General features: G+C 43.8%; 1 protein-coding gene across 1 annotated transcript in view; it reads right to left on the reverse strand.

Annotated features, from left to right (window-relative positions):
- LOC145356329 (protein HEATR9-like) overlaps positions 1-24211 on the reverse strand; it is an 86377-nt gene that overhangs the window by 59769 nt on the left and 2397 nt on the right. Inside the window, exons 2-4 of the mRNA XM_080208947.1 lie at positions 7526-7636; positions 5441-5589; positions 2273-2399 (exon numbers count right to left, since the gene is read on the reverse strand). Coding sequence (XP_080065073.1) covers positions 2273-2399; positions 5441-5589; positions 7526-7636 — 387 coding nt within the window. The remainder of the gene's footprint in view (positions 1-2272; positions 2400-5440; positions 5590-7525; positions 7637-24211) is intronic.

Genomic DNA, 24211 nt, shown 5'->3' on the forward strand with positions numbered 1-24211 from the left:
ATATTTATGTCACAGGTAGATAGGTTTTTGATAGACAAGGGAATTAAGGGTTATGGGGAGAAAGCGGGAAGGTGGAACTGATCCACTTCAGATCAGCCATGATCCTATTGAATGGCGGGGCAGGCTCGAAGGGCTAGATGGCCTACTCCTGCTCCTATTTCTTATGTTCTTATGTTCTTACTCTAAATGTATATAATTGAACCATAACTTCCGACTTCTGTATTTAATTCCTCCTGCAATAAGTTATAACATTCTATTAGCTTTCCTCTGAAGTATCCTATTATGTAAGGGGTTGTGGGTTTTAGCAGGAAGAAAAGAACATGGTTTGCACATGTGGATTCAAGCAAACACACAATAGGTTTTAATGAGGAGCTGCTCTCTGTACTGCATTAAGTACAAAATTTAAATTAAAAAAGCAGCTTAAGCAGCCAACCAAATGATGACATCATCAAATCATGTGATCAACTCTTAAAGCGAATGCAATTTTTTAAATATATAAGATCCTAATTACTTGTTGTATTTGCTTTCTAGTCTTTTGTGATTCATGCATTAAAACACCCAGATTCTTCTGCAATCTCTCACAAGTTAGATAATATGCCTCTCTTTTACTCTTCCTGCCAAAATGGACAATTACTAATTTTCCCATATTATGTTCCATTTGCCAGATCTTTGCCCACTCATGTGACCTATTTATATTTTTTTGTAGCCTCTTTATGTCCTTTTCACAACTTTAGCAAATTTGGCAACTATCCAATCCATCCCTATACTTTGGCTGGTATCATAGTCTAAAGGTTACATTATTAGACTTGTAATCCAGAAATTTGGCATAAAGCTCCAGAGAGTTTAAAACCCACAATGGCATTACAAATTACAGCAATGTGTCTTAGTCCTGGTAGTACTCTCACCACTGAGTTATCTATCACATTTGTGGTTCAAATCCTACTCTAGGACTTCAGCACGCAAATCAAGAGTGAAATCAGTATTGAGGGAATGCTGCACTTTGGTGCTGTCTTTCAGATGAGAGCTAAATGGTGACCCTGTCAGGTGGATGAGAAAGATTCTGTGGATTTTACAAAGAGTGTGGGCAGTTATCAGCTGTCCACTGTTGCTTTTCACTTTGTCTGCTTTGGCTGTTATTGCTATCTGCAAATACCACCCTTACTGCAAAACATGTGTTTTCTGAAACTACCAAAAACTACATAAATGTTCAAAAAGGGAATGCAAAAGGGCTGTTTGTAATGGACAATTTTCATAAGTTGGTTAAATTCTGTCCCCCAGCATTCCTTGCAATCTTGAAAACCTGACATGGACATGATGGCCAAAATCTAGCTGCCACTCATGCTGGCAGGATTTTACAGTCCCACTGACAGTGCATCCCCGCCATGGGTTACCCAGTGGCGAGAGGTGTGTTCATTGGGAAACCCTTTTGACAATGGTGGGACCATAAGATCCTGCTGCCTGTGAGTGGCGCACCCCCTCCCACCATAGTGAAACACACCATATAGAGGGAATAAAATCCCACCAATGTATGGTCACCCAGTCAATAATTATCCCTCAATCAACATTGCAAAAACAGTACCATCTTTGTATTAGTGTCACAAATAGGCTTACATTTACACTGCAATGAAGCTACCGTGAAAATCCTCTAGTCGCCACACTCCGACACCAGTTTGGGTACACTGAGGGAGAATTTAGCATGTCCAATGCACCTAATCAGCATGTCTTTCAGACTGTGAGAGGAAACCTGAGCACCCAGAGGAAACCTACGCAGACATGGGGAGAATGTGCAAACTCCACACAGACAGTGATCCAAGCCAGGAATCGAACCCAGGTCCCTGGCACTGTGAGGCAGCAGTGATAACCACTATGCCACAGTGCCGTGACACTTGTGGGAGTTTTCTACGCACAATTTGGCTGCTGTGTTTCACATATTGCTGTAACTACACCTCAAAAGTACTTGACTTGCTGTAAAGTGGTCTTGGAAGATGCTATAAAAATGAAAGCTTTCCTTCTTTTTTGATTAAATAAATCCCAGCTATATAGCTGGCATGAGTATTGGCATTGCAATGACCAGATTATCATAAAAACCCATTTAGTTCACTAATGTCCCACAGGGAAGGAAATCAGATGCCCATATTGGTTTGGCCTACTGTCAGAAACACTTGAATCATAGAAAATGTTTTATCAATCCCCACTTCACCATCAATCCCCACTGCACCCTCTGTCCCTACTGCATCCTCAGTCCCCACATCACCGTCAAAGCCATACTAACCTTCAATCTCTGCCACTTCAAGGGTTGTTGTATTGGGTCGAGAGTTCTTGGTTTTTTAGTTATTTTTGAAACACTTAGAAGGACAGCAAAAGATGTTGTACGGAACTGTTGCAGATAGTATTCATGCCTGTAAATGATCACAAAGTTGGTGTCACACAGAAATGCTAATGATCCCAAATACTTGTCATCTCAAAAACAATATATAAAAAGGAAGAGGCTGGCTAGGGTGAACGTTGGTCCCTTAGAGGATGAAAAGGGGGACTTAGTGGTAGGGGATGGGGATATGGCTGAGGTCTTGAATAACTTTTTTGTTTCTGTCTTCACGGAGGAGGACGTGAATAATTTGCTGGGTGTTAGAGATGGAAAGGTGGTAGGACTGGAGGGTCTCAATGACATTACTGTTACTAGAGAGGCGGTGCTCGACAGACTGGAGGGGGCTGATTGTGGACAAGTCGCCAGGACCGGATGGAATGCATCCGAGGGTTCTGAAAGAAATGGCGGAGGTGATAGTGGATGCCTTGGTGGTTATTTTCCAGACGTCGCTGGATTCCGGGGAAGTGCCGGAAGATTGGAAAACGGCTAATGTTACGCCGTTGTTTAAGAAGGGTGCCAGGCAAAAGGCGGGGAATTATAGGCCGGTTAGTTTAACGTCTGTTGTAGGTAAAATGTTAGAATCCGTCATCAAGGAGGAAATAGCAAGGCATCTTGAGGGGAATTGCTTGATAGAGCAGACGCAGCATGGTTTCGTTAAAGGGAAGTCATGTCTGACAAATTTACTGGAGTTCTATGAGGATGTGTCTAGGGCGGTGGATAGAGGAGAGCCGGTGGATGTGGTCTTTCTTGATTTTCAGAAGGCGTTTGACAAGGTACCTCACAAGAGGTTATTGCAGAAGGTCAGGGGACATGGAGTTGGGGGTAGGGTGTTAGCGTGGATAGAGGATTGGTTGTCAAATAGGAGGCAGAGAGTGGGGGTCAATGGGTGCTATTCGGATTGGCGGATGGTGACTAGTGGAGTGCCCCAGGGGTCGGTGCTGGGGCCTCAGCTATTTACCATTTATATAGATGATCTGGAGGAGGGAACTGAGCGTATGGTGTCGAAATTTGCTGAGGACACCAAGATTGGTGGAATGGCAAATTGTGCGGAGGGTGTGGAGAGTCTGCAGAAGGATCTAGATAGGCTGGGCGAATGGGCCAGGAACTGGCAAATGGAATTTAATGTTGGCAAGTGTGAGGTGGTCCACTTTGGTAGGAATAATGGTAGGAAGGATTATTACTTACGTGGCGAAAAACTGCAGCAGGCGACGGTGCAGAGGGACCTCGGGGTCCTTGTGCATGAGTCGCAAAAACCCAGCTTGCAGCAGGTGGTCAGGAAGGCTAATGGGATGCTGGCCTTCATAGCGAGGGGGATTGAATATAAAAGTAGGGAGGTCTTGCTGCGGCTGTATAGGGCATTGGTGAGGCCACAGCTGGAGTACTGTGTGCAGTTTTGGGCGCTGTACTTACGCAAGGATATTTTGGCCTTGGAGGGAGTGCAGAGGAGGTTTACTAGGCTGATGCCGGAGTTGAGGGGGTTGAGCTATGAGGAGAGGCTGAATAAACTAGGCTTGTACTCGTTAGAGTTTAGAAGAATGAGGGGAGATCTCATTGAGACGTATAAGATGATGAATGGGATGGATAGGATAGAGGTGGAGAGACTCTTCCTGCTCAGAAAGGATAGTAGGACTAGGGGGCATAGCCTCAAGATAAAGGGGGGTGCGGTTTAGAACGGAGTTGAGGAGGAACTTCTTCACTCAAAGGGTGGTGAATCTCTGGAATTCTCTGCCCGTTGAAGTGGTGGAGGCTACCTCGCTAAATATTTTTAAGACGCGGGTTGATGGGTTTTTGATAAGAGAGGGGATTAAGGGTTATGGGGAGAGGGCGGGAATGTGGAACTGAGCCACGACAGATCAGCCATGATCTTATTGAATGGCGGGGCAGGCTCGAAGGGCTATATGGCCTACTCCTGCTCCTATTCCTCATGTTCTTATGTTCTTATGTTCACAGACAAACTTCCCTGTTACTTGAAGGCCTAAATCTGTTGACAGGATCTCATGCTCCTTCCATGCAGGTGGACCTTTCCATCTCCACACGGGCACACTACTCCCAAACCCAGCTCAGCAACAGATTCCCCCTCGTTCAGCAAGACAGCTGCCCTCTCTGGTTGACATTCACCTGAACATGCCATCACATGGCTTATGTGAGCCACTGTCACACCCTCACATTCCTACCATTCATTACCTTGTGCATCCATCCTCATGGAGCTCTGCCTTCCCTCATCAACTAAACAGATGGTTATCCAACTGGATGTTTCTTGACTGTCAGCCAAATAGTCCTTTCTCCCCGATGTTTGGCACCATTATAATGAATAACCAACAAGCAGATAAAAAATACACCTTTTTTTTAATTACCAAAGATTCTCCTCCCGGAATTGCTCATAAGTTTGGACATTCACCTTTAATTCCTCAAGGCTCTAGGACAAACCCTTAGTATTGGCAGCCATTTTCAGGGAGGCCACAAAAGGAAAAGGGACAGAAAATGGCTACCACAGGCCTCAGGCTCCACAGCAGCTTCCTCCTGTGACTTGGACAGGCCAATTATTGGACAGATTGAGAGGACCTTTTAAATTTTAATACACTGCCAAGTTCACTGTCACAGCAAGCAGTGTTGTAAGGACACAAATAACAAAAGGTATGTCAACAGGCATTTCAGCAAACCACACATTCATTTCAAATTGTCAATACACTTAATAAAACGAGATACATTCTTATGCTCCCTGCGACAGCTGGAGAGGAATTGCAGAAAGATCTGCGTGGAGCAGCTCCTCGGCAGATTTCTCAATTCAATCTGCTGGACTCAGTGCTGAGGGAAACGTAACTTCAATAGATTATCTTGGGAATGTTTGATGGGGACAGTGTAGAGGAGGCTTTACTATGTATCTAACCCCTGCTGTACCTGTGCTGAGGGTGTTCGATGGGGACGGTGTTGAGGGAACTTTATTCTGTATCTAACTCTGTGTTGTATTTGCTGGGAGTGTAGATGGACACTAAATGCAGTAAGCTGGAATACAATGCAAATGGCGATTGGGTTTTAACTGGTTAATATTAAGCATCCAGCTGGATATGCTCTTACCTGAGTTTTCTTTTCTTTTGTTCTTCGGCTTTTTGTTGTTTGGTACTCTTGACCTGACAAGTCACACGCTTCTGGCTGATTATGTGGGGTATCTGTTTGATGGATTCTGGGTCCTCTCCTGACCACTTTGTTGGCAATGCTGGAAACACCTGTTTCAGATTCGTAACAACAATCCTCAACAACAGAACAAATGGAATGAAATATTCTTGTGAATATGCACCCTTGGTTCCTTCACTTTTCTCATTAAAGAGGGAAATAAATAAACATTTCAATGGGAAAGTTGCTCAAGGATAGGGGTACATTATGAGACTTGTAATCCAGAAATTTGGCATAAAGCTCCAGAGAGTTTAAAACCCACAATGTCATTACAAATTACAGCAATGTGTCTCAGTCCTGGTAGTACTCTCACCACTGAGTTATCTACCACATTCGTAGTTCAAATCCTACTCTAGGACTTTAGCACGCAAATCAAGAGTGAAATCAGTATTGAGGGAATGCAGTGAAATTGAATTCCAGTAAAGTGTGGACCAATTGCGATCATTTCCAACTCAGTCTGGGCACGTTTCTGAGCTGACTGAACCTTACTTGAAGAAACAGGCAAACTACAGTCACCAGTCAGGTTGCTCCTGGAGAACAGAGGACAGGAGTTGGGAATAGTTTCCACTGAACAACAGATTTGGGAGAAGATCACAAAAACCTACAGCCTCGGAAAAGTACTTTTTAACTAATGTAGCACTGGATCCTGCAGGCAACACTTAAATACTGATCTGCTCTCAATTATGTAACCAGTGCAGTGCAGGAGTGAAGAGATCTTAGGTCAAGGCCTTAAATTGGTCTTCTTAATATGCATGTTAAATACAAACTGCAAAATAAGTTGGATTTCTCACCCTTCAATTTCACCCAAAACTCTGTTCCCCAGGACATTGCCTGCATCTTAAGGTCCATTCACATCACCATTGTGCTTACTACCTATCATGGCTCCTATTCAAGCAAACCTTGCCATTTTAAAATTCTCATCTATGGTTTAAATCCCACCATGGCCTCACCCTTCACTATCTCTGTAATCTCCTCCAGCTTCACAGCCCTCTGAGATGTATGTGTTTATATAATCTGGCCCCCTAAGTGTCTCCAATTTAAATCGCTCCAGTATTTGTGGCCTTCCACTGTCAAGGCCAAAGTTCTAGAAGATCCCTTTCTACCTTTCTATCTCCCTTCCCTTTTAATGCAGATCCTTAAACTTATCTCTGTAAAGTCACCCGCCATAATTACTCCTATGTAGCTCAGTGTCAGTCTTAGGCTAATTCTGCTTCTGATTTGATTTGATTTATTATTGTTGCATGTAGTAGTATACAGTGAAAAGTATTGTTTCTCGTGCACTATACAGACAAAGCATACTGTACATAAAGAAGGAAAGGAGAGAGTACAGAAAGTAGTGTTACAATCATAGCTAGGGTGTAGAGAAAGATCAACTTAATGTGAGGTAGGTCAGTTCAAAAGTCCAATGGCAGCAGGGAAGGAGTTTTTCTTGGACCGGTTGGTGCGTGATCTCAGGCTTTTGTATCTTTTTCCCCGACGGAAGAAGGTGGAAGAGAGTATGTCTGGAGAACATAGGGTCCTTAATTATGCTGGTTGCTTTTCCAAAGTAGTGGGAAGTGTAGACAGTCAATGGATGGGAGGTTGGTTTGCGTGATGGACTGGGCTTTGTTCACGACCCTTCGTAGTTTTTTGCAGTCTTGCACAGAGCAGGAGCCGATCCCTCAAGACATTCCATTAAGGTAAAAATAAATGCAAGTTGTTGTTTCTTACTGGAAATCAAAAGCAAACTGAAGACCACAGAATTGTAGTGAAACCTGGCAGTGAAGGCAACAAATCCCTGTCACCAGTATGTCCCTGAATCAGGTATGGTCAATGAATTGATTCATTCAGACACTGGACAGCATCATCCAGGTTAAGAAGTGGAATTTTATGACTCCTCAAGATTTTCTTGGCCCAATGAAGTCAGTTCAATTTTGAATGGCTCACTGCATTATCCCCACCCCACCCTGCCACAACAGCGTGGGAAAATTCCACTCTGGGTTGCTTTACCTCTTTAAAACATTGAGCTTCCTTTTTCGTATCAAACAAGGAGACCATTGGATACTTAAATATTTCTGTTGACTCTGACTGTAATTCTTCTTCCTCAATCATCTTTGAAAGCTATGAGGAAATAGCAACACATTAGCTCAAAAGTAGCACAATTATTATCCTCAATATAATAAATTGATTAGGAGCAGAGTTTTGAGCCCGCCACACTCACCCCATCAAACGCTTCCAGAACAGATACAGCACGGGGTTAGATACAGAGTAAATCTCCCACTACACTGTCCTCATCAAACTCTCCCAGAACAAGTACAGAATGGGGTTAGACAAAGAGTAAAACTCCTTCTACTCTGTCCCCATCAAACATTCCCAGAATAGATACAGAATGGGGTTATATATAGAGGAAAGCTCCTTCTGCACTGTCCCATCGAGCACTTGGGATTCCCCTCATTGTTTTGTGTAGCACCATGACCATCCTAATGGAATAGATTTCAAACAGATTGAGCAACTTAAGACTTAGGACCATAGAGTCACTGCAGTGCAAAAAGAGGCCATCCAGCTCATCAAGTCTGTACTGACTCTCCAAAATAGTGTTCCACGCAGGCCCACCCATCTGTTCTATTCACATAACCCTGCGCAATCATTATGTGTAATCCACATCACCTGCACACCTTTGAATACTAAAGAGCAATTTAGCATAGCCAATCCACCTAACATGCATAGCTTTGGACTGGTAGGAGGAAACCTACGCAGACCTGGCAATAATGTGTAAACTCCACACAGACATGCAGGCCCGATTTTACCATTGCATTGCAACTGTTTTCAGGCGCGAAAACTTGGTAAGTTTGGACGTGAGGCAAGCAGCGCGATCTGCGCCTGACTCTGCACTGGTTCCCCTTTTACCAAGGCCAGAAAATGATCGCGATGGCTATTTAAATACATTTGCATACATTTGAATTGACTTAATGGGCTGTAATGCCCAACCTTCACAGCACTTCCCTCCTTACCACCACATTTACCCATTCAGATTCAGCGTGAAATAGACATGCTCTACAAAAGTCCGATTTGGGCACTCCAGCTAGTGAGGAGGTAAGTGCCGAGTGTCTGACGATTCTCTGCTTGAGATTGGTGGCGGGAAGTGGGGTGCAAAGGGGTCCACTGCCACTCAGCCTGTGATCAGTGTGGGGGGTAGAAAGGGGTATCTGCTGTCACTCTGCCTGAGATTAGTGGCGGGGAAAGGGGATCCATTGCCACTCTGCTTGAGTTCGATGAGGGGAAGGGGAGAGGGGGCCACGATCAGTCTGGGTGGCAGGTGGGTGGGGAGATAAGGGGGTCAGTAATGTGTGGGAGTGGGGCAATATCTGTGGGGGTTAGGGGAGGCATTATCTGGCCTAAGAACAATGTAGCAGGGGAGCTGCATTCTATCTTTTTTTCAGAGCATGTGCAGTTGGAGGCGCCGATTGGAGCTGCAGGGTTTCGGGCACGTTAAGCTTCCTCCACAAGCCTGTGCAGCATGATTTGGAATCACTGATAACTCTTCAGGTGGAGTGCATATGGGGGTACCTCAGAACGGGTCTAAAAGTCAGATCAGAGACACTCCCAGTTTCAAGTCTGCCCAGCACTTAAAATCAAAATGGTAAAACAGGGCCCACAAATTCCACACAGACAGTGACCCAAAGCCGGAATTGAACTTAAGTCCCTGGCACTATGAGACAACAGTGCTAACCGTTGTACCCCCATGCCTTGGTATCCGTGAGATCCTACAAGCCAACAGTAGCAGTAGCATTAAACACAACCATAACCTGTAACCTCGTGGCCCAACATTTCCCCCACTCTACTATTACCATCAACAAAGAGACCTCCCCTGGTTCAATGAAAAGAGTGCAGAAGTCCAGGAGTAGTACTGAAATGTCAGCCTGGTGAAGCTACGACACAGATCTGCTCGAGTGCCAAACAGCAGCGTGTGTTAGGCAAAGCTAAGCAATCCCATAAACAATGGATCAGATCTAAGCTCTGCAATCCTGGCATATCCAGCTGTGAATGGTGGCAGACAATTAAAAACACCACTAGAGGGGAAGGCTCCACAAATATCTCCATCCTTAATGATGATCCTTAAAGACAAGGCTGAAGCATTTGCTACAAGTACCAAGTAGATCATAGAATCATAGAATCGCTATAGTGCAGAAGGAGGCCATTCAGCCCATCATGTCTGTACCGTCTTTCTGACAGAACATCCTACCAAGGCCCTATCGCCATATCCCCACGTATTTACCTTGCTAATCCTCATAACCTACACATCTTGGGACACTAAAGGGCAACTTAGAATGGTCAATCCACCTAACCTGCAAATCTCAGCCTCCTCTGGAGGTCCGCAGCATCACAGATATCTGTCTTCAACTATATTTGATTCACTCCATGGGATAGTAAAAAATGGCTGAAGGCACTGAATACTGCAAAGATCCCTGACAACTTATGGTAAACTACAGATGACTAGTGCTCCAGAACTTGCCATACTCTTAGCCAAGCTCTTCCAGTGCAGCCACAGCACTGCATCTACCCGGTCACGTAGAACATTGCCCAATTATGTCCTGTATACAAGAAGCAGGACAATTCCAACCCAATCAATTATTGCTTCATAAGTCTACTCTTGATCCTCAGTAAAGTGTTGGACGTGGTCATCAGCTGTTCAATCAGACAACACTTGCTTAGCAATAACCTGCTCATGGACTCACAGTGTGGGTTTCACCAGGGTCAATCAGCTTCTGACCTCATTATAGCCTTGATTCAAACATGGACAAAAGAACTGAACTCCAGAGATTAGGTGAGAGTGACTGCCCCTGACATCAAGGCTTCATTTCACCGACTATGATGTCAAGGAACCCCACAAACAACAAAAATCAGGAGGAAACCTCTCTGCTGGTTGAAGTCATGCCTAGCACAAAGGTAGATGGTTGTGTTGGAGGTTAATCATCTTGGTCCCAAAACATCACTGGAGTTCCTCAGGATAGTTCCCAGGCCAACCATCTTCAGCTGTATCAATTACCTTCCTCTATCAGAAGGTCAGAGTGGGGAGGTTTGCTGATATTTGCAACTCTTCAGCACCATTTGCGACTCTTCAGATGCTGAAGTAGTCTATGTCCAAATGCAGCAAAACTTGGGTAATATCCAGGCTTCAGCTTACAAGGTAATATTGGTGTCATGCAAGTGTTAGGTAATGATCATCTCCAACAAGAAAGAATCTAATCATCACACTTAGATATTCAATGGCATTACCATTGCTGAATCCCCCATTATCAACATCCTGGGGGTTACCATTGACCAGAAACTGAACTGGACTAGCCATATAAATACTGCGGCTGCCAGAATAGGTAAAGGTTAGGAATCCTGTGGCAAGTAACTTGCCTACTGATCCCCAAAGCTTGTCCACCAATCTATAAAGCACAGATCAGGAGTGTAATGGAATACTCGCGACTCGCCTGGATGAGCGCAGCTCCAGCAACACTTAAGAACTCAACACCATCCAGGACAAAGCTCATATGATCAACATCCCACCCACAAACATTCACTTCCCTCTAACGCACCGTGGCAACAGTGTGTACCATCTATAAGATGGATTGCAGAAACTTAGCAAGGCTCCTTAGGCAGCCCCTTCTAAACCCATTACCACTACCACCTAGAAGGACAAGGACAGCAGATGCATGAACACTATCATCTGCAAGTTCCTCTCCAGGCCATTCACCTTCCTGGCTTGCAAATATATGATTTTCCTTCACTGCTGCTGGGACAAAATCTTGGAATTTCCTCCGTAAAAGCCCTATGAGTGTATATAACATGAATTGCAGAGGTTGAAGAACATGATGTGGAGATGCCGGCGTTGGACTGGGGTAAGCACAGTAAGAAGTCTCACAACACAGGTTAAAGTCCAACAGATTTATTTGGTAGCACAAGCTTTTGGAGTGCTGTTCCTTCATCAGGTGAGTGGGAGTTGAGTTCACAAACAGGGCATATATAGCCACAAACTCAATTTAGAAGGTAATGGTTAGAATGCGAGTCTTTACCAGTAATCAAGCCTTCAAGGTATAGACAATGTGAGTGGAGAGAGGATTAGGCATAGGTTAAAGAGATGTGTATTGTCTCTAGCCAGGACAGTTAGTGAGATTTTGCAAGTCCAGGCAAGTCATGGGGATTACAGATAGTGTGACATGAACCCAAGATCTCGATTGAGGCCATCCTCATGTGTGCGGAACTTGGGTATCAGTTTCTGCTCAGCGATTCTGTGTTGTCATGCGTATGAAAGCTGCGTTGGAGAACACTTACCCGAAGATCAGAGGCTGAATGCCCGTGACTGCTGAAGTGTTCCCCAACAGGAAGAGAACATTCATGTCTGGTGATTGTCAAGCAGTGTTCATTCATCCATTGTCATAGCGCCTGCATGGTCCCCCCAGTGTACCATGCCTCAGGACATCCTTTCCTGCAGTGTATCAGATAGACAACATTGGCCGAGTCGCAAGAGTATGTACCGTGTACTTGGTGGATATTGTTCTCATGTGAGATGATGGCATCCATGTCAATGATTCAGCACATCTTGCAGAGGTTGCTGTGGCAGGGTTGTGTGGTGCTGTGGTCACTAGTCCCCTGAAAGCTGGATAGTTTGCTGTGGACAATGGTTTATTTGAGGTTGTGCCGTTGTTTGAAGGCAAGGAGTTGAGGTGTAGGGATGGCTTTGGCGAAATGTTCATCTTCATCAATGACACGTTGAAGGCTCTGGAGAAGATGTCATAGCTTCTCCACTCCAGGGAAGTACTGGATGATGAAGGGTACTGTGTCCACCATATCCCGTGTTTGTCTTCTGAGGAGGTTGGTGCGGTTTTTCGCTGTGGTGTGTCAGAACTGTTGATCAATGAATCGAGCGCCATATCCTGTTCTTATGAGGGCATCTTTTAGTGTCTGTGGGTATCTGTTGCAATCCTCTTCATCTGAGCAGATCCTGTGCATACGGATCTGTCCATAGGGGATGGCTTCTTTAACGTGTTTAGGGTAGAAGCTGGAGAAGCGGAGCATCATGAGGTTATCCATGGGCTAGCGGTACAGTAAAGTGTATCACAAGCTGAGGTGACCATCCTTGATGGAGATGCATGTGTCCAAGAATGCAGCCGATTCTGGAGAGTAGTCCATGGTGAGTCTGATAGTGGGAGGGAACTTGTTGATGTCATCATATAGTTATTTCAGTGATTGTTCGCCATGAGTCCAAAGGAAGAAAATGTCATTGATGTATCTATTGTAAAGCATTGTTTGAAGGTCCTGTGCAATGAAGAGGTCTTGTTCGAACCTGTGCATGAAGATTTTGGCATATTGAGGTGTGAATTTGGTCCCCATGGCTGTTCTGTGTGTCTGGATGAAGAACTGGTTGTTGAAGGTGAAGACGTTGCGATCCAGGATGAAGTGGATGAGTTGCAAAATTGCATCTGGAGATTGCCAGTCGTCGGCATTGAGTACTGAGGTAGGTGCAGCAATGCCGTCCTCATGGGGGATGCTGGTACAGAGCACTGAGGCATCCATTGTAACGAGGAGTGCTCCTGGTTCAACTGCTCCAGGTGTGCTGAGTTTCTGTAGGAAGTCCATAATGTTGCGACAGAAGCTGGGGGTTCTTTAAACAATGGGTTTCAGGATGTTCTCAATGTAGCCAGAGAGGTTCTCACACAGGGTCCCATTGCTGATTGCTTGCAAAATTTCACTAACTGTCCTGGTTGGAGACAATACACACCTCTTTAACCTGTGCTTAACCCTCTCTCCACTCACATTGATTGCACCTTTAAGACTTGATTACCTGTAAAGACTCTCATTTCAACCATTATCTTGTAAATTGAGTTTGTGTCTATATATGCCCTGTTTGTGAACACAACTCCCACTTACCTGACGAAGGAGCGACACTCTGAAAGCTTGTGCTACCAAATAAACTTGTTAGACTTTAACCTGGTGTTGTGAGACTTCTTGCCGAGGTTGATTTTGGTGGTGGGCAGTAAATTTTGGCCTAGCCATATATGAATATAAATTTAACTGTCATATGCAAAGATCATACACCAACCATTTTAATCTTCAGGTTTCCTTCAGAGAAATGGGCTGTTACAAAGGAACAGTGAGAGGCATTGAAATAAACATTTAGAACAATAACAAAGCCAATACATCTCTCTAAAGTGCTGAAGTTCCAATTGTACAGTCAAGTAGCCTTGGCAATATATGAAGTAAGGTGCAGGGTGAAACAACTGACTTAAACAAATGCTAAGAGAAGTGGCAATTCAGAGCACATGTAGAACTGTAGAAAGCAACCAAAGGCACAAAATAAAATTACTAACTGTAAGAAAGGAATCCAATAAATTTCCAAGCAATATGGAGGCTAATAGTAAATGATTTTTATAAATAAATGAAGTAAGAAAGTGGCTAAGGAAATGTAAGTTCATTAAACCATAGGTAATATTACAATAGGTAACAAGTTAGTGGCTGATTTATTAAACGAGCTTTGTTTCTTTTTTCACAAAAGAGTAAGAGGTAAAACGTCAGTAATAAAAGGAAAACTAACAAGAAATGATAATATGTAATGTTAGTTAAACAATGGCAATTACTTTTCATGTTCTCTGGTTCAGGAATTGTGCCTTTGAATTTGCTAATGTCTTTCCCCTTCTAAACGAGTAAGAAATCAGGAACTAGGTTCTACGGTGTGACACAGTTCCTTTGGCAGCCCCTAGCCAAAAACTCCCATCTCTCCCCCCGCCCCCTTTCTGAAGGGGAAGACCTGCCTTAGCACGCTGCCAATCGACTGGTACTCTGTGGTCTCAGGAATGCCAAGGAAGGAGCAGTCGGACTAGCGGCAGAACCATTAACTTTCCCTCCCCCTGGCAATACACACATAAGGGAACCTCCCCAATGGATATCCCAAAAGGGCTTGCCCTGGCAGGGTCAGAGTGGCACCAGGTTAGTACTGCCAGGTTGGCACTGCCAGGTTGCCAGTATGTTCCTCTACATACTCTTGCGATCGACAAACTGTTAACACAACTTTGCCAATGTCACTCCTGATTCTTCAGACTTTAGCTTGGTCAGATGCAGCAAGCTAAATAACTCACTAGGACCCCAGGGAAACTAAACAGAGCTGATTCTGCATCCTTCATTCATACTCACATTTATGGAGCCCAGTTATTTGCTGAGTTGAAATACTGGCACAACATCTTGCAGTTGCTGCTCCATTGTGATATCATGGAGTCTCCAGGTCATGATGCTGTTTGAGGTATAAGTTTAAAGTGTTGTACCTGGGGATTGCACACCATCCCTTCCCTCACCCTCCCCCTGCACTGAATATAGTCCAGGATAATTTCACCTTCAGCTCCTTTTTCCTGTGATCCTGGTTTGCATTTAGTAAAGAACCTGAATGGTTTCTTGTCTATTTACCTTTAGTGATTCAGGAATATTTATTTTTCATTTCAATCATTCAACAGGAATGAGCTCTTCGGAGGATTGTTTTCACCAAACAAGGAATCTTTAGTCTTCAAATCTCAGTACAGGGAAGACTAAGTAAGATTTAGTCACAGAACTTTCCAAATATTGAAGTGCACATAAGCCACATGATTATATTTGATTAGGTGCTTAGATCAATGGAAGAAGATTTTGTCTTGTAGGAATTGTGGGCCTGTGAGATTAATACCATCAACCAGTTCCGATTCAACAACAATGTTGTCACCTCTAATGCTGAGCAAGTAAATGATGCCCCAATCCAAATCCTCTCCCTCCCCCTTCTTGGGTCTTCTATTCCAGATAACCAGGCAGCACAGGATAGACCTGGAGCCTTACCTTTTCACACATAACCTTAAGTTAGAGACACACATTCAAACATGCACTTCCAACCACAATGACCAGTTTCACAGTGGTAATGTCATTGGGCTACTTAGTCAGTGGTCCATAATGCTCTGGCACGCTAATATGAATTTAAATCCCACCACTCGGACTGGTGAAATTAAAATTCAATTAATAAAAATCTACAATTAAAAGTTTGTCGCAGTAATGGCAACCATTAAATTATACGTTTGTCATTAAAAACCCATTTTGTGACTCTAGACCCACATAATGTGGTTGATTCATAACTATCCTCTGAAATAGCCTAGTAAGCTACTCAGTTAGTGAATCAAAGAAGGTTTAGAGCACAGAAAGAGACCACTTGGTCCATCATTTCTGCATTGGCCAAAAGAAAGGGCCACCTAGTCTAATTCCACTTTCCAGCATTTGGCCTATAGCCCTGCATGTTATGGAATTTAACGTGCATATCCATTTCTTCCTCTACTACCCTTTCAGGTAGTGAGTTCCAGATCTCTGCAACCCTCTTGAGTGAAAGAAAATCTCCCCTTTAATCTTTCTACCAATTACTTTAAATCTATGTCCCTGAGTTATTGGTCTTTTCACGAAAGTAAATAGGCCCTTTCCATCCACTCTATCCAGCCCCTCAAAATTTTGTACATCTCAATCGAATCTCCCCTCAACCTCCTCCATTCTAAGGAGAACAACCCCAGTCAATCCAAACTTTCCTCATAACTGCAATTTTCCAGGTCTTACAACATCCCTGTAAATCTCCCTCTCTAGTGCAATTAGATCCTTTCTGTAATGAGGTGACCAAGTTTAGCTGTAATGACTTTAACGAGGCCCATGATTTGGACCTCTTAAAATAGCAGCCCCCAGATTAAGGCTAAAATGACTTGTCCAGTCAAGGAGCCCTGCATGCGTACATAACATGGAGTGTCAGGAAAAGGAATTAATGGCCACTTCCAGGTCTCACCTTGCTGTCATTGGTATTTTGCCTGTAGTCGTGAGCGCCTCTACCATTTAGAAAGCCCAGTAACCTTAGCAGCATGGGCTGGTCTCGAGCAAGCGATGGGACGTCCTTTTGCAGGCTACGTTGGCCAATTGGAGGCATCCCCATTTAAGGTGATTCTTCCACGTTTCTCCTCCTTTTGGTCTTTTAAACCTGGGCCCTCCCCATCCACTCACCCCCTAGCCAAGATCTCCAACTCCAGACTTACTGGGCTCCTCAGCATGATGGGATAGTCTGCACACCCAGCAATGGCCAGTACTGCTACTGGGAGGAAACAACTTCCCGCTGTCCAATTGGCTGGCAGCTCTCTGAGGTGGTATATCCTCCTGAGAAAGAGATGGAAGTATCACCTCCAAACAATTGATGTGGTTCCCAGTTTTAAACTGCTTCTGCATTGCTATCAGAGTCATGAGCAGGCAAATTCTCCTGACCTTTTAGCCAGGGGATCTGGGATTGGGTCACAGTGACCCACAAAATCCAGCCCATCAAGCCATTTAAGACACAGAAGGAAACTATTCAGCCCATCAATTCTATGCCAGTTCTCTGTGGAGAAATCTAGTCAATCCCATTGCCCTGCTTTAACACAGTAGCTCTGCAAGTTCATTTATTTCAAATGCCCATGTAATTTCCTTTTGAAATCATTGATCATCTCTCCTCCACCAGTCTTTACAGGCAATGGATTCCACGTCATGACCACTCGCTGCATATAAAAGCTCTTCCTCATATTTCCTCTGCAAACCTTGGCAAAAACCTTTTATCTCTTGTCCCTGTAACATTAGTTAATATGAACAGTTTCTCATTGTCTACCTTATTCAAATCCATCAATATATTGTACCGCTAAACATCTTTTGCTCCAAGGAGAACAAACATAGCCTGTCTATTTTCACAATTGAAATCCGTCATCCGTGGAATCAGCTTGGTAAATCTCCCCTGCACCCTCTCAAGGATGCTCCTTAAAGTGTGGTGACCAGAACTGGCTGCAATACTCCAGCTGCAACCTAACCAGAGCTAAATAAAGATTCAGCGCAATTTCCCTGCTTTTGCACTCATTAACTGTACTCAAGAAAAATAGAATGAAAGTATTTCTGTCTTTGTCCCATACTTTACAATCCATGGCAACTATATTGTTAAAGTCATGTGCTAATAGAAGGCTTACAATAGAGTGTGAAGGCACCCACTGATTTTCTTCTTTGCAGATTTCACATTTTCAGCTAACCTTGTCTGTCAGCTTCACATACTCTTCATCAAGTGTTTCTAAGCAAAAATGTTTAACCTTCGCAAAGTAGGGTGACCAAGTTGTACCTTAAAGACAACTTGCTTTTGTTTTCTCTGACTCTTATCACTAATGCTTGTCTTGCACTCTGACGGAAAACATTAGGTCTCGTTTAGGGGATACAATAATAACCTGAGTGGATAAACGGCGGGTCCACTAACTTCCAAAAATAGTTGCCTTATCAAGCTCCGTGTCAAGTTTCGTTTGTGCATTTATTCATTGTTTACTCAACATAGTACAGGTATCCCACTGGAGACTACAGCTGGGATTTTCTGGTCCCACTGACTATTGTGATCATCTGGTCAATTGACTGTTGGCTGGCCTGTCACACTCCCCGTGGCTGGTCCCACTGTGGTGGGGCTGGAAAATCCCAGCCTACATCATTCTTACTCCAGCTGTTTACATGGATATACAACTCTCTCTAATGACATCAATATGTTATCATTGCCAAACGTAAATCATGTAGGACTTTAATATTCTTTAACCACACAGCTATTAGTGGTTCAATGTAGCATTTTAATCAGTGTACAAGTTGACAAATAGGCACAACCCATACTTCACAGTTAAAGGAGTCCATGGCTAATAAATTCATTGTAGGATTAAAACTCTTTGGCCGGAATTTTACAGCCTCGCTCGCCTGAGGCTCGTCAGATCCCGCCTGAGTCCAACGGAGAGTATCATTCTGCAAGCCTCACCTGTCCCAGAAGGGGGGAACACAGTAAAACGTCTGACAACACCAGGTTTAAGTCCAACCGATTTATTTGATAGTACACTAGGTGAGTGTACTATCAAATAAATCGGTTGGACTTAAACCTGGTGTTGTCAGACTTTTTACAGTGTTTACCCCAGTCCAATGCCGGCATATCCACATCGAGAATGGGAGAACCCAGAGCCTGTCCAGATGAGACACTTTATCACAATCCAGTCATTTAAACACTTGTATTAATTCTGGCAAAATCAAGCTGAGCATTTGGCAGGTTTTAAAGGGAACATGGAATATTGTCTCAAATTAAAGATTAAAGTCTTCCAGCCAGTGGAACTTATTATGCTTCTCTGTGGATGTGACACATGGCCAGCCTAACGGTGTCACATAAAACAATTGGATGTAATCCACCTTCACTGCTTAAAGATTTTGCTGAGACATGAAGCGATGGGACATAATTCCTAACACCAAAGTTCTTGCAAGCTATCACATCCCTGGTACTGAGAGAATCCTCATTGAAGGTGATTAACCTCCACCCTGACCTGACTAATCCATGATGTGACCTGACTAACCCCTGACCTGACCTAGCTGAACTCGAACCTGACTAACCCCTGACTTGACCTGACTAACCTCTGACCAGAACTGACTAATATCCATCTCAACCTGATTAACTTCTGACTCAAAAATCTCAGCAGGTCTGACAGCATCTGTGGAAAGAGCATAGAGTTAATGTTTCAAGTCAGGATGACCCTTCGCCAGGGCTGAAGACAAAGAAAGTCAGAACCTCTGACTCAAACTGACTAATTTAAACAATTACAATCGCCAGGAAAAGATATTGAGAAAACTATTAGAACTAAAGATTAAGAAGCCCAGGAGCAGATGGCCTCCATCCTACAGTCTTAAACTAAATAGCTGCTGAGATAATAGATGCATGGGGTGTAATTTTCCAAAATTCTCCAGATTCTAGAAAGGCTCCATCAGGTTGAATAATAGCCAATATAACCCATCCATTCAAGAAAGAAGGGAAACAGAAAGCAGGAAACTATAGGCTAGTGGGTCTAACCTCTGTCATAGGGAAATTGCTAGAATCTAATATTAAGAAAGTTATTAAGAAAGTTTAATACAATCAAGCACAGTCAACATCATTTTGTGAAAGGGAAATTGTGTTTGCCTAATTTATTAGAGTCCTCTGAGGAAGTAAAAAGCAATGTGGATAAAGGGGAACCTGTAAATGTGATGTAAATGGATTTCCAAAATTTGACAAGGTGCCACATCAAAAGCTGCTGCACAAAATAAGAGCTCATGGTTTTGGGGGTAACATATGAGCATGGACAGAGAATTGGTTAGCTAACAGGAAGCAATGACTAGGGATAAATAGGTTATTTTTAGGTTGGCAAATGGTTACTGGTAGAGTGCTGCAATGTTGGGGCCTAACATATATACAATCTATATCAATGACTTGGTTGTTAAGTTTGTGATGGCACAAACATAGGTAGGAGAGTAAGTCATGAAGAGGATAAAGAGTCTACAGAAAGATTTAGATAGGTTAAGTGAGTGGCCAAAATATTTGGCAAATGGAATATAATTTTCTCACCCAGAGGGTAGTAGAGGTCTGGAACTCAGTGCCTGAAAGGGTTGTAGAGGCAGAAACACTCAATTCATTTAAAAGATATCTGGATTTTCACATCAAATGTTGTATTCAGCAGGGCTATGGAGCAAATGCTGAAAAGTGGGATTGAACTGGGTGACTCATTTCTCAGCCAGCACAGACACAATAGAACAAATAGCTTTTCTGTGTGGTAAACTTTCTATGGTTCTATAATGTGGGAAAATATGAACGTGTCCACTTCAGCAGTGAGAATAGAAAAGCAGTATTTTTTTAAATGGAAAGAAATTGCAGAACTCAGTGTTACACAGGGATCTGGATGTTCTGATCACAAAAAGTTAGCATGCAAGAACAAAAAGTAATTAGGAAAGGAAATGGAATGTTGACTTTTATTGCAACTTGAAAAAACAGATCTCCTTCTGAACTCTCCCTGCACCTAGTATAACATTCGAGCATCAGTGAACCCAAGTATAGGCCGGGATTCTCTGAAAAAAGTTCTAAGTTCCCAAAGTGCAGGAAAACAGAAGTAATTTCCGTCTTTTTTTAGCATACTTGCCAGAGCGAATTTTTGACACTCTGAGCATTGCAGAATGCCTCAGCCGGATTCACTCTGGAAAGTGGGGAGCCTATTCCTGAGTGGGCCACTGTGCATGCGCTAATCTGTCAGAATGGAAATTGGAGTATGCGCAGTGGGCCCCCATTCCCATCCACTGATCACTGGCTAGCACCTGATAATGAGGCTTCCGATCACCCAGCCCCCAATCGCTGATCTCCCCAGGTCAGCCTCTATGTCCCCCCACCCAGCTCCAAATGCCCCCCCCAAACAATCCCAACCCACACAGCAACCTGATGGCAAGCCCCAATGGCCCTCACTCCCTCCCTCCTCCACAGATCCTTTTGCAAAGTAGCAGCAGGTTCCCCCCACCAATCGCCCCCCGCACCCTCCCCCCCCCAATAGGTCCCAGTCCCTTGGCACAGCCCGGTGCCCAGTAGACAGTGCCAAAATGCTTGGTGGGTAGTGCCAGTTTGTTCCTTGGGCACTCCCCCTTACCTCATGTCCTCCAGGGGTGGGGGGGGGGGCCTCTATGGCTTCTGTTCCCTCCAGAATGGTCAGTTCACCTGTTACGCCTATTTCCAATTAATGGGGGGCAGTTGTAATCACTGCAGGAGGGAACCACGCCCAGCAAGGAAGGGGCTGGGGGAGAAGTGGGGAGAACTGCTGCCACTGATGTCTCCCAGTCTTTTGCACTACTCAAGCAGTGCAGCAGGCTGGGAGTATCCTGGCCCTAGTCTTCACTGTCTGTGAGTCCATCTCAATTTTCTCTTTGGAGCACACAAACATCTTGCCTGAAAATGTCATCTGGAATCCTTGTCTGCGTGGGTTTCTTCCGTGTGCTCCAGATTCCTCCCACAGTTCAAAGATATGCTGGTTAGGTGGATTGGCCATGCTGAATTGCTCCTTAGTGTCCCAAGATGCATAGGTTCGATGGATTAACCATGGTAAATATATGTGGTGTTACAGGATGTGGAGATGCCGGTGTTCGACTGGGGTAAACACAGTAAGAAGTCTCAAAACACCAGGTTAAAGTCCAACAGGTTTATTTGGTAGCAAAAGCCACTAGCTTTTGGAGCACTGCTCCTTCATCAGGTAAGTGGGAGTTCTGTTCACAAACATAATAAAGACAGTGTTACAGGGACAGGGCAGAGGAGAGGGCCTGGGTAAGATACTCTGATAGACAGTTGGTGCAGACTCGATGGGCCAAATGGCTCCTTCTGCACTGTAAGGATTCTAAGAGCAAGTTTCTGTCATGCCCCATTCATGCACAAAGGAGTTGCCAAACTGTGAATTAAGATTAAAATGAGGCATGGCCATTAAATTTGGCCATTCCTATTCATCTAGTGCCAATTGTTGACATAAGAGTTCTGAGTTGTGAGCCCTGCCCATTAGGTCTGGATCAAGTGTGCCCAAATCTTTCCCCAGTAGGATTTTACAGTCAGCTAAGGGAGGAGATTTTCATCTATTCCAGTTGGAATGGGTTTAAATCCAGATTTGAAAGATAAACCCGAGCGTATTTACACACTGCCCCACCCAGACCAACCATCTCCAATGGAAATGAGTCAAACATTAAAGAATTTCAAGTCCTAAATATTAAGTAGAGATTCAGTGATCTCTAGGCTCACACCATAATTGTTATGTTGTTGCTATGGAGATCTTACTCACTCTGTGCCTCCTGAAGTGCTGCCAATCCTGAGTCTCTCCCACTAAGTTTCTCCATAATCCTCTCTGCTGCTAATTACACATTTTCCAGCTTCAGGATCAGTTGCTAATAGGAACCAGTGTCTGCATGTGGAAAATTAATAACACAGAACAGTGTTAGCTCAAAATGTAGATCTACTGTCGACCTAGTTAGTAAAGGCAAAGTGTAACATCACCATACAGACCAGCAACAAGTCTGTCACATAGATTAACATAACTGGGATAAAAGGAAGAGTGCCTTAGAGGTCCTGCCTTGATAAAGGAAATGCTTTGTAGAGTAGCAGAACCCTGTGAAGCTCTGTGACCAAGGTTTGTGCTGGTGGCAGAGCAATCCACTTCCAACCTTGTGGCACTAATCAAGGAGGCTTTCTTAAAGGCAGCGCACTCTGAGATGAGTGCCAGTGTCAGGAACTTCTGCACATATTCCACAAAACAGAGGCCTCCTCACATCCAGCTCCATGTATATGCTGAGACATAGTCTTCTGCAGCCATCCAACAGTGAAGGAGAAACTGCGGGAAGGTCTAGATCTCCTGTGGGGCCGCCACTTGCTCATGCGCTTCATTATTTTCCTCCAAATATGAATCAGAGAAAGAGAGGAAGCCCCATGGGGAAAAGCAATTGCAGAATTTTACTTCATTTTTAGGGAATTCTCCAAATATAAGTTTCATTAAAACTTGCAGGAGGCCATTCATCCCTCAGGCCTGAGCTGCCATTCCATTAGATCACGATTGATCTGTATTTCCACTCCATTTACTTACTATTGTTCCAATTCCTTTGTTTCAAATCTATTGACCTCAGACCTGATCCACAGCCAAGCATCTGACCCCTTGACAGCCAACGTACTTGTGTGTGGAACAATAAATGTGTGTGCTCAGCCCCCATTTCGGGACACAGAGCTTCAAAAAGCCTGATATTGAGTGCACTGCCTTAAATGAAATTTACAACTTCTCAGTTCCTGTCAATACCACTTCAAGATCAGATGAAATTACACTCAGTGCCAATGTCTTGTGGTGAATAAGTTATTGTCTAGTTGCTAGAGAGATTCCCAGAAGCTATGAATGATCCCATAGAATCCCTGCAGTGCAGGAAGTAGTCATTCGATTCATAGGGTATGCACTGACTCTCTGAAAATGCATCTTACCCAGACCAACTGTCCCCATTCCTCTCCCCTTAGCTGATGTGTCAAATCATACATAGTGGCTTCTTCACCAGAGAATGTAAAAAGAAGATATCAAGTAACAGCTCCATCTCCATCTTCAACCTTTCCAGCAATCCTGAGGGATCTCTTGGATCATTTCCTGAACTGCGCTAGAATCTGATACACCCACTGTAACATCTGAAGCTCCTGTTACCCCAGTTATTCTATTCCCTTCTCTTCCACTAAATACAGCAACATGAACATTGATTTAACATTATGTTATGTTTCCTCTAGTCAACTGCCAGATAATTACAAAGTATTAATCTAGATTGCAGCCAGTGACATTTGAAACCCTTTTGTTTCCAGCCAGGTTTCCTGTTCAAAGCTTTGAAAAGAGTACCAATTGATTCAAAGTGCACGAAATCTGAGCAACATCCACACTGGAAGTCAGGCACGCTGCCAGGAGCGATTAACAAAGCTGTAATTCTTAGCATCCCATGAAGCACGAACTATTCATTTTCCATTAACCAGTGATTCTCTCTGAGATGATTCAAAGAATGGTAGATTTGTAACACAGTATATGAAATCAAAGTAAACTTTCTGTCAACTTTGTAGCCAATTGTGGTTAAATAAATCTTCAACCTATTCAGCAACTGTTGCCCACCTAAAATGTAAAGTTTATTTATTAGTCACTAGTAGGCTTACATTAACACTGCAATGAAGTTACTGTGAGAATCCCCTACTTACACACTCCAGCGCTTGCTTGGATACGCTGAGGGAGAATTTAGCACGGCCAATGCACCTAACTAGCGTGTTTTTCAGAGTGTGGGAGGAAACCGGAGCACCTGGAGGAAACCCATGCA

Source organism: Carcharhinus amblyrhynchos, chromosome 21 (assembly GCF_965287045.1).
Source record: "Carcharhinus amblyrhynchos chromosome 21, sCarAmb.v2.hapA, whole genome shotgun sequence".
Lineage (NCBI taxonomy): Eukaryota > Metazoa > Chordata > Chondrichthyes > Carcharhiniformes > Carcharhinidae > Carcharhinus > Carcharhinus amblyrhynchos.